Source organism: Vigna radiata, chromosome 7, assembly GCF_000741045.1.
Source record: "Vigna radiata var. radiata cultivar VC1973A chromosome 7, Vradiata_ver6, whole genome shotgun sequence".
NCBI lineage: Eukaryota > Viridiplantae > Streptophyta > Magnoliopsida > Fabales > Fabaceae > Vigna > Vigna radiata.
The window spans coordinates 54,524,627-54,535,144 of record NC_028357.1 but is presented as its reverse complement, the minus strand read 5'-3'; the positions used below and the strand labels follow the sequence as shown (position 1 = coordinate 54,535,144).

At 30.6% G+C, this 10,518-nt stretch overlaps 2 protein-coding genes and 1 long non-coding RNA gene across 4 annotated transcripts in view; 2 read left to right on the top strand and 1 right to left on the bottom strand.

Annotated features, from left to right (window-relative positions):
• Positions 1–1,617: 1,617 nt before the first annotated feature.
• LOC106767825 lies at positions 1,618–3,366 on the bottom strand. The gene has a single exon (XM_014652778.2). The coding sequence runs from the start codon at positions 2,578–2,580 to the stop codon at positions 1,798–1,800; it is 783 nt and encodes a 260-aa protein (XP_014508264.1). The 5' UTR covers positions 2,581–3,366; the 3' UTR covers positions 1,618–1,797.
• Positions 3,367–5,368: 2,002 nt separating this feature from the next.
• On the top strand, positions 5,369–8,240 carry LOC106766893 (ubiquitin-conjugating enzyme E2-23 kDa). 2 transcript variants are annotated; one of them, XM_014651673.2, is made up of 6 exons: positions 5,369–5,547; positions 5,674–5,753; positions 6,107–6,221; positions 6,359–6,411; positions 6,525–6,653; positions 7,881–8,240. In XM_014651673.2, the coding sequence occupies exons 1-6, from the start codon at positions 5,504–5,506 to the stop codon at positions 8,009–8,011; spliced, it is 552 nt and encodes a 183-aa protein (XP_014507159.1). In that variant the 5' UTR covers positions 5,369–5,503; the 3' UTR covers positions 8,012–8,240. The 2 variants fall into 2 exon arrangements, with proteins under 2 accessions (XP_014507159.1, XP_022640080.1); XM_022784359.1 differs by having other exon boundaries at positions 5,446–5,547; positions 5,666–5,753.
• A 1,500-nt stretch (positions 8,241–9,740) lies between these two features.
• The window catches only part of LOC106767903, a 2,441-nt gene continuing 1,663 nt past the window's right edge, over positions 9,741–10,518 (top strand). The window contains exons 1-2 of the long non-coding RNA XR_001376193.2: positions 9,741–9,970; positions 10,115–10,187. This is a non-coding gene — a long non-coding RNA (uncharacterized LOC106767903). The remainder of the gene's footprint in view (positions 9,971–10,114; positions 10,188–10,518) is intronic.

The window sequence follows — 10,518 nt, the reverse complement described above, 5'->3', positions numbered from 1 at the left end:
GGGGGGGGGCATATTATGTTAGCAAAATTTCAATACTTTTCTTTTTTCACCATAAAAAAACGTTTCTCTTTAAATATAAGAAGTGAAAAAAAAAAATAATACAGCCTACAAGACAATTTCAGAGAAAAATATATTCTCTCCGTGTCTTCATTTTTAAAACAAAAAAAATTGTTGTATTTTTCATAAAATTTATTTTTAATTAAATTATAAGTCAATCTTTTATCAAATGTTTTGATTTAATATAAAGATTAGATTCAACATAAATGTTAAGATGAATTGGTTTAGGTTAAAGGTTAAGATGAATTGATTTAGGTTAAATATTAAGATGAATTGTTTTAGGTTAAATGTTGAGATGAGTTGATGAGATTTAAAGATTGAATTAAGTTCATTCAGAGTAAAGGTTCAAAGTTTAAGTCAACTCAATTTGGATTGAAGGTCTAATCGAGTTAGTCTAGGCAAAAGGTCTAGTTGAGTCGGTCTAGGTAGGAACTAAAGTTTGATTTAAGTCAATTAAAATAGAAGGTGGATTAAAGTTGGTTTGGATCAAGTCAAGTCGACATGAGTTAAAAGTTAAGTCAAGTCAGTGTGAGTCGAATCGTTTCAGGTCAAAGATTGAGACATGTCAATCTGGACTGAAGACAGAGACAAGTCAATCTAATCAAAAGTTAAGACAAATTTATTCGAACCAAAAGTTGAAGTCGTCGATCTGAACATAAAGACATTATCAAGTCAAGTCGGTTTGGGCTAAAGTGTCAAGTTGAATCTAATAGACCTAATAGTCAAGTCAAGTTATCCAAAATCATGTCTAGTCAAGTCGACTAAGTTCATATTGTCGCAACCAGAATCGCGACGGGACAACGACGATCCAAAAAAGAGAAATAATTTGAAAAAATATGTTTTGGAGTCACCACCATAGTTTATCCTGGAAAACTATGGAAAAAACCATAAAAATATAAGGCACGGTCCACGAAAACCAAAGATTGGGTTCGGGAGTCGGTTACGCATAGGGAAGGTGTTAGCACCCTACAACGCCTGCCCAAAGGCAGTACCTTTAATTAAATGCGCGAATAAAGATGTGGTTTGCAAAATGTTTAACTATCCCAAGAACAAGAAAATAAGGAAACAAAAATATTTTTTTGGTTTTTTGGGCCCGACAAGGATTGACCTTGCTCCTACGTATTCTCATTCAAANTGAGAAATCAGGGTTACGTAGTTCTTTCTGAAAATATTTGTTGTTTGAAGATATTTTTACTTTTTGAAGATTTTATATTTTTTGTATTTTTATATAAAAGAGAAGAGGTTTTTAGCACAAGGCCTACGCGAGCGGTCGCACGTGTGCTTAAACCTTTTCAAAATATTTTTATTGATTTTAATTTATTATGAAAGAGAAGGAAACGCGAGCGGTCGCACGTGTGCTTAAACCTTTCAAAATGTTTTTATTTAATTTTTAATTTTGGTAAAAGAAAAGAAAAAGATTTTCAGCACAAGGCCTACGCGAGCGGTCGCACGTGTGCTTAAACCTTTCAAAATATTTTTATTTAATTTTTAATTTTGGTAAAAGAAAAGGAAAAGGTTTTCAGCACAAGGCCTACGCGAGCGATCGCACGTGTGCTTAAACCTTTTCAAAATATTTTTATTTCTTATAAAGGGAAAAAGGTCTTAGCGCGAGGCTGATGCGAATGATCGCACACACGCTTAAACCTTTAAAATATTTTTGTTATTTTTATATTTTGTTATTTTTTTATTTTTTAGGGAAAAAAAAATGAAGCACATAACATAAGGATGTGGGGTTAAAAATTATGGGGTACGCAGAAAGTAAAATTTAATAAGAGCAAAGTGTGCAGGGGTGAAAAACCATAATGTCGTTTGAATTGGATATGCACTTTGTATTTGTTGATCTAGGCCCGAGGCCTCTTTCATTCTCCAAATCAGAAACCACGATAGGTTTCTTCTTCTTCCGCCGGGAGAGACTTTGATCCTCGCGCCTATGGAGCTCCATGAACAGAAAATCGTTGTCAAATCAGAGAACCCTTGTTTAGCTAATTCTGGAAGAAATAAACCATTGCCAGTTCCAATATCTAACATACTCCAATTAGACGAAAGTTTATCATCCAGTTCACTAGCTTCAGCCGTAACAACATCAACATCATTTAGCATGCGACCTTGAGAAATTTCAACACACAAGGCTTTTGTCCAAGATGCAACAACTTCCATCACATCAACTTCAAAACCGACTTCTCCAGAATGCCCATATTTACGAAAATTTGTAGGCTCGTCCGCATATGCAACATCCCGATGACTCTGAAATACAAGCATGGTTGAGATCGTTTCAGAGTCAGGTTCGTCCTTATCAGAACAGTAATCAGAGTTAGCTCGAAGGCTGGCGTTGGAGAGAGTTTCGGCAGCGTTGGCGTGGAGTTGGTCATCGTCCAGAGTGCTTACATACTCGCTCTTGATGGACCAGGAGTCGGCGGCTACGGAGCGGTTGTCGTCGGAGATCAAATCGGAAGTGACGAGAGCCACCGCTCGAGACTGTTGCGAGACGTCGAAGTTCTCTGGTTGCAAACGGAATCCTGCCATTGGAGAGAGAGAAAAGAGAATTTGGCTAAGAGCGCTTCGTTACTCCCGTGGAAGAAGAAGGCGTCGGAGCGGTGGTCTCGCTGGAGACAGCCGCGAATTCGAACCGTTGTGGCAAGACCACTTTGTAGCGTAGTGATGAGGTGAGCTCCGATGACCCAAACTCGAAGGTGATCCAATGGGGCCAATAATCTAGAGGTTGAACAACGTTGGAAGTTGAGAAAAGAGAGGCTCGAAGTGCCGATGATGGAGGTGTGGTCTGTAGGCGTTCCTTTGAGTGGCGGTTGATGCCTAGCGTGCTCACTATCCACCCCTGTGTTCTTTTTCCTCTTCTTCCAGAAAACCTCTCAACCCTCTTTTTTGAAGATTACCCTCCCCCTTTTCATGCCTTGCTGGACCTCTTCTATTTAATTATCATGTTTTCTATTTCAGCCCAAGGAGATAATGCATGCATGTGGGCCGCTGCACCAATTGAATTAAATTCAACCCTTTTTCCTTATGCGTGTGGTGTCTGTGATGAGACAATGCCTCTTCCTTTTTTTTTTTTTGCTATAAAAACAATGCAGCCACTCTTTTAAAAGTCAAAAAAAAAAAATAAAAATTCCTTCAACCGATGACACATGCTGCTTGCTTAAATTGAATTTAATACTTATATATGTGTGTGAAGCACCCCTTTCTTTTAATCTGAAACCAACTTCCCGTCATACCCTTTTCAAAACTTGTCCCATCATTAATCAACAAGCTTTTTTTCTTTCTTTTTTTTTTATTCATGTTTTCCTGTTTCTTATTTTCTTTATTCACGTTTCTTTTTTCTTTTTCTTTTTTTTTCCTTTCGTTTTTTCCTTTTACTTTTTTTTTCATTTTTTTTCTTTTCTTTTCATTTTCTTTCTTTTTCTTTTCTTTTTTTTTTTCTTTTTTTTTTCATTTTTCATTTTGCTTTCCTTTTTTTTTTTTACCTTTTTTCCAAAAGAATATAAAAATAAAATCAAATAAGATAAAAAACTAAATCAAAGTAAACTAAAAATTAAAAATAATAACACAAAATAAAAGTAAAAATAAAAATAAAATAAGACAAAAATAAAAACAAATACTATTATTAGTTACTCGGACGAAATTGGGTGTTGACACATATATAATAAACCTAATATTCAAAATTATTAAATCAATTTCACTATATTTAATCTAACTGAAAAATAATTAGTACAAATTAACTATGATGGAAAAATCCAAATCTAGTCAATTTAATTAAAATGGATATTAATTATAAATCCAATACAATTTATTAGATTGGATTTTAAAAAAATCAATTATTACTTTTAATTTAAACATGTATTTAGTATTATAAAGTGAGTGAGTTTTAATTAAATTATAAATAAATTAAAATAATTATTAACTCAATATAATGAATTACTCTATTATAATTAAATTTAAGAGTACTAATGTTTTTTTCATCTTTGAAATAAATAATATAAAACATTAATTTTTTAAACTATTTTTTATTTTATTTTTTAATTTTAAATTTTTAATGAACTTTGAGTGTTCTAACTAATATTTAATTTTTTAAGAAATTTGATTTTAGTTTAAATCATTTTAATATTTAATTCAACTGTATTTATTATTATTATTTTCATATATCAAACAATTGAACAAACGGAAGAAGAAAAAGTTGTATTTATACTTATATTTTAAGAAATTAAGAGGGAGATTTTTTTTTTTTAATTTCACTAGTTCACACTAAAAAATATCCAAAAATATACCATTATAAAGAATCTTGTTCAAATGCTGTTATAATTCATTCTAAACTAGAGATATTCAAAATGTTAAATTAACTGAATTGGTTAAGAAAAATAAATTAATATTAAAAAACAACACTTTACAAAGTTATTAAAAAAATTATAAAACTATAATAATATTGTTTTATGAATGATATGTTTTTTTTAAAAAAAATATTTTTCAATAGAACACATTGACATGCATATGCATGCATTTCTTTTCTCTAGATTATGAAAAAAAAAAGTATTTATAATCATAGCTAACTAACAATCCTTTAACACTTACATATTTTTTGGGTGTAGGTACTTTTTTTTTTACCTTTTACTAGTTTTAATTTGTATTAGAAAAAGAGTTTTTTCAACCATTTTTTTTATAATTTTTTGACAACGCATATGTGACAATCTATAATTGGTTCATTTTGAATATTTTTTTAAACATAAATTCAACCAGACAAATAAAATAATGACACGTGTCTTATTATAAAAAATTGTTAATTTTTTTTTTCAAAATATCATAATCTTTTTATTAACATGAATATATGGTCAACAAAATTGTCACGAAAGTTCAAATAAAGCTCAAAAGTGTCATGAATGTTGTCATTCATGCACATAATAAAGTGCTGTTAATTGAATGGTCAAATTGAAAGGCGTCTAACTCATTAGCACATTGAAAGGATATCTCTACAATGTTGTCATTGATTTATAAGTTTTTTAATAAGGTTTAATTATTCGTTTTTATAGTTGTGCAAGTTATATATATTGATCTTTATGCTTAAGAATGGGTACATTCAGGTAATACTAATGTTAATCCTTCTTTTTTAACCATATTATTTTAAATTTTAAATCATGTATAAAAAAGTTTAAAAATATATTTTTAAGGGTGGAGATTTGAAAAAACAAAGTTGATTGAATTATATAGTTTAAACCAGTAATTTATCAAAATATAAAATCAGTTTTTTTTTTTTTTTTCAATTACTTTCAAATAGCTCAAACTTTCAATGTTTTTGTTTGTTTGGGTTTGAGCCTTTTTTTTTATTTGTGGAACATGAAGTAAACAGTTTCAGGCTTTCTTCTTGTATGTGTACCTTTGATTCCACAGAGCTTCGCAGCAGCAGAGCCGCACAAATAACAAGAGTCAAGCACAGAGAGAAACAATGTCTTCCCCTAGCAAACGCAGAGACACGGACCTGATGAAACTGTCTGTTATATTTTCAAACTTTTTTTTTAATTTTTTTTTTTAAATTTCAGAAACTGTTCTTTTTGCATAAATTTCTTGTCTTTTTCCATTTGGGGTGTGTTTGATTGACATGGATCAGGTCATCAGGATGATGAGTGACTACAAGGTGGAGATGATCAACGATGACATGCAAGAATTCTTTGTAGAATTCCACGGACCTAAAGATAGTAAATTTTTGCATCCCTTTGTGTTATTATTTTACTTTTTATTTTTTATTTTGTTGTACAGTTTCTCATCGGATTATTGAGATTATCTTTTCTTCTTTGGCTCAACTTAGTCTCCATTGAAATTGAAATTTCTTCCTTCACTGACTGTCCTTGAATTCAATGAGAAGTGTTTGGATCAACAGTCGATAGCTTAGAATAATGTGATTGATTCATTGTTTGACTATTTTATTCAATGAGGATGAATTGCACTAGGATCTATGTTTAATTTCAAAGGTGTAAGTGAATTGTTGCTTTATTTTTCTCTCTTCGTTTTTTTTTTTTTTCTTTTTAACTTTGATGGGAATCATGTGCAGGTCTGTATGAGGTCGGTGTGTGGAAGGTAAGGGTGGAGCTACCTGATGCTTATCCTTACAAGTCTCCGTCCATTGGCTTTGTCAATAAAATTTTTCATCCTAATGTTGATGAATTGTAAGTTGTTCCACTGCAATCATAGTTTATATCTTATTTAAGCAGCACCACTGAACTCAATGGAAAGTTTATTGGCTGTTGCACAAACACATTGCAAAACTCAGTAGCTGATTTATACAGTTTCCTCTAATGCTTAGGTCTGGTTCTGTATGCTTAGATGTTATTAACCAGACTTGGAGTCCCATGTTTGGTAAGCAATGTTTCAAGAATTTTATTATATACATACTTGCTATGCATTTGATTCTGCCTTGCTTTGTTACTGCCACTACTTAAAATTTGGTGATTTTCCTTATTTCCTTTCAGACCTTGTAAATGTGTTTGAGGTGTTTCTTCCTCAACTTCTTCTGTATCCCAATGCATCAGATCCATTAAATGGTGATGCTGCTGCCTTGATGATCCGAGATCATGCTACATATGAACAAAGAGTCAAAGGTGGTAATCCTTTCTGTTGTATAAATCTGTAATTCTTCTGTCATGAGTAGGTAATTCATGGTAGTAGTGAGAAGGTTCCTGCATTATCGTTAACAATAATACAGCCATCTTTATTTTTATTGAATTTCAATTGGAGTGAAAAATCATTAAGTGGTTAATAGCTAATAAAAAGCTTTGAAGATTCAAGTTTATGCAAAAGAATCTGTCATTTTTTGCTCAAACTGATATTGAACACAAATCCTTACCACAACAATGGCAAATGTTTTGTAATATCATTATTAAGTACAACAATTGAAATCTCCTTTTGTGTTGAAGGATTTGTTCGATTTAAAGCACAAGTGTCAATGCTCCCCAACAGATTTAGAATATGTTCTCACTTGCCAATGAGCATTCCAGCAGCCAGTCACTTATCTTTAATATGCTAATCAAAGCTTTCAGTTTGGAAGCTTTGGCATCATTCTTTCTTTTTGCTTCTAGGGAATTTGGACATCTCAGTATCACTACCTGCTTGCATCCTATTCTGATATTTGCTTTGGCATTGATCAATCCTACTCTGTAATGATAACGATAAGTGTATATTGTGTATGTAAAAGAAGAGTTTTTGAATTCCAATACTCAAATGGTAATATTGACCTCATGTTTTCATGGTATAATGTTGAATAGCTCGCTTGTAACTTAGCTAATACAAAGTATTTAACATACTCGACCATTTTCAAGTTGTGAGTTTCTGATGCAAGTACTTTCCAATTTACTGTCATACAACTTCTTTTATTGCTTGTATCAATTGAATCTTAGATCCTATATCTCCGGTCAGGTTTGCTATAGCGAGAAATAATTGCTTATTATAAGAAATATTCTGAGAAAAATTACAAAAATGGTGATTATTTCCTTATAAAATGTTGAACCAATGTTTTTGTTTTGTCATTCTTTTAAACTTTACTTTCTAATTTGGTATGTCAAATTGCTATACCATTATTTATTCGTTGTCCTTGGCATTTTTTGATCATTGAAGAAAATCACACCTATGTGAGTATCTAAATATTGTATCATGGTCACAGAAATCTAGATATTCCAGTGTATTTAATTCTAGGATTTCATGTGAGACAGTAGTTTAAAGACTGACAAGGGAAACATCAGTTTAATATATCTACCATATGTGAGAATATGTTATTATATTCTAAGCAGATGCTTTTGTTTATAATTTAAATTTTTTGAGGCAATGAACAGAATATTGTGAGAGATATGCGAAGCCAGAAGACATTGGAGCTGTAGAAGAGAAAGATTCTAGCGAGGATGAGCTGAGTGAAGATGGTTATGCCTCTAGTGATGATGGTATTGTCGGGCAACCAGATCCTTAGATTTTTACATATAATGTCTGTCTTATTTGATTGTACATGATATAATATGATTTTATATTGAGTCCAAGAATAGGTTAAAGAGACAAGTTCTTATGGTTTCTATCTGTTCCATGGTGGTTGTGTAAATTGGTTTATGATTTAGGTGTTTAAGGTATTCAGTTATGTGACTAGAAAATTCAATTTCTGAAGTTTAAGCTGCTTCTGCTATGAATGCATTTATTGCTTCTGAGATCTTGAACTTTGTTTCTTAATATTTAAGGATTTAGGTAGATATTTGAATGTTGCAATTTGTCTCAGAGTAATAGATATTTATATTTTACATGCAAGCTGCATTCAAGCAATAATTTCAAACAATTTTGTGTTACAAAGAATAATAATTAACAATTATCGTTGCAATCCTACCAATGAATGTATGGTATTTTACATTGGAATTTGAAGAATCCCAATTTAGACTTTGATTTCAAATAAATGCTTGGAATAATGACATGAATCCTGAATTCAATTATGTATGCACTACATTTAATTCTGTTTCAATAAATATTAATATTAAAATATACACCAAAAGCTATCTACATTCTTAGGCTAGTTAAAATTTATTTAAATTTTTGTCATTTATTATTGACTTTGAACTCACCCTGATATTTGTTCCAATTTTAAAGAAATACCAAATAAGCTATATGAAAAATAAATTATTTAGTTAATAAATAAAGAGTAATATAATGTGATAAAGTTCAAGTACGCAATTTAATTTTCTTTCAATTTAATCTCCACTCCTCATTTTTCATTTGGAAATTTTATTATTATATATTTTTCATTTTTTTAATTTATATATATATATATATATATATATATATATATATATATATATATATAATTCATTTAGTATTTAGTTTTTTTTTTCTTTCGTTATATATTTTTGGATTAAATATGTTTTTAGTCCCTATACTTTGGGGCGATTTTGGTTTTAGTCCCTCTTTCAAACTAAGGTACAATTTAGTTCTTCAATTTTAGAAAACTCTGGTTTTAGTCATTTTTATCCAATTTTTTTAACTTTATTTGTTGTTTCAAGCGCGTTTCATTATAATATTTGGATTGTTTACACTGTTTGACACATTTTTGCTTCAATGTTAAATGGGAAACGCGTTTGAAAACGCAAATAAAATTAAAAAAGTTTGGAAAAAATGACTAAAACCAAAGTTTTTTAGAGTTGAATGACTAAATTGTATCTTAGTTTGAAAAAGGGACTAAAACCAAAATCGCTTCAAAGTATAGGAACTAAAAACATATTTAACCCTATATTTTTTTCTTCGAATTTTCTATTTGTTTGGTTTATTTTATATTCACAAAATTTAATCACATCTCCAAAGTATTTTTTCTTTTATTATAATTTTGATTACACTTTTTTTAGTTATGTTGAAAATGTGCAATGAGAGTATTATCATTTTCTGTGAATCAAATAATCTGTAGGCTACACATTTGATTATTTATGTTAAACTTTAATGTTTTTTATTTATTATTTATTTTTTAATGGTGTAAACCCATCATTTACTAGGTAGTTAAAAAAAACTCATCTTTCACTTTTATTAATTATATACTCTGATTTAAAATTTATATGATTATTGTACATTTATAAATATTTGACATTAAATATTGTAAGAACCTAATTATAATTATAAATATTTATAAAAAGAAATATAGGGTGAAAGTTGAATTAAGAATAAAAGGGAGGGGCGTTTAATAAAAAGAAAACCTATTTTCTTTAGTTTTCTGCTGAACTTTCTAAACAACAAAGTTATTTCCTGAAGAAAGCTTCTCTCTCTAGAAAACCTCATTCCCCTTCTCTGCCTTCTCTCTATCTTTTCTCTCAATTGAACCGTTAGAATTTCGATTCGTAGGCACCTAAACGATCCTGACGTCGAGAGCTTCAATTGGCACCGATCGATTTCAGGATTCCTGGCTGTAAGTTGCTCTTCACTGTTCTTCGGTGTTTTGGAACCCTAGACCATGCAATCTACTATTGCATGTGTCTTCTTTTTTTTCTTCCAATCCCTGTCAAATTCTAACTCTAAGAGTTGTTCTTTATCACCACATTGCGGGTTGTAGGGTGTTGTCTAGATTATTCGCGTGTGGGGGTACTGTAGTTGCAGGTCTTTGAGCTGAGAAAAGAAATTTCAAGGTAAGGGGAGCTATTTCGTATGTTTAATTGTGTGTGTGATGAATGATATGTTTCTTGCTATTCCTTTCTAGTCATATGGGTATTGATGATTTGAGTACGAAATAATTGTTAGATTGATGTTGAATTGTTTTGGGTAATTGATTATATTATGATATACTAGATTCTGTAATACTGTATACATATTGGCATGTGTTTTTGTGTTTACAGAATATACAAATTGGGGTGAGAAATAGGTAATTTGATGCTTGAAGTGTTATATGGTATGAGAAGATGATAGTTCTCCTCTATTTTCTGTTTGAATAGTAGTAAAATATAAGGATACATATGTCTC

Coding starts and splice junctions, on each gene's coding strand:
- LOC106767825 (XM_014652778.2), bottom strand. CDS start 2,580: ATGGCAGGATTCCGTTTGCAACCAGAGAACTTCGACGTCTCGCAACAG.
- LOC106766893 (XM_014651673.2), top strand. CDS start 5,504: ATGTCTTCCCCTAGCAAACGCAGAGACACGGACCTGATGAAACT. Junction 5,548..5,673: donor GACACGGACCTGATGAAACT/GTCTGTTATATT, acceptor TCAGGTCATCAG/GATGATGAGTGACTACAAGG. Junction 6,412..6,524: donor GACTTGGAGTCCCATGTTTG/GTAAGCAATGTT, acceptor ATTTCCTTTCAG/ACCTTGTAAATGTGTTTGAG.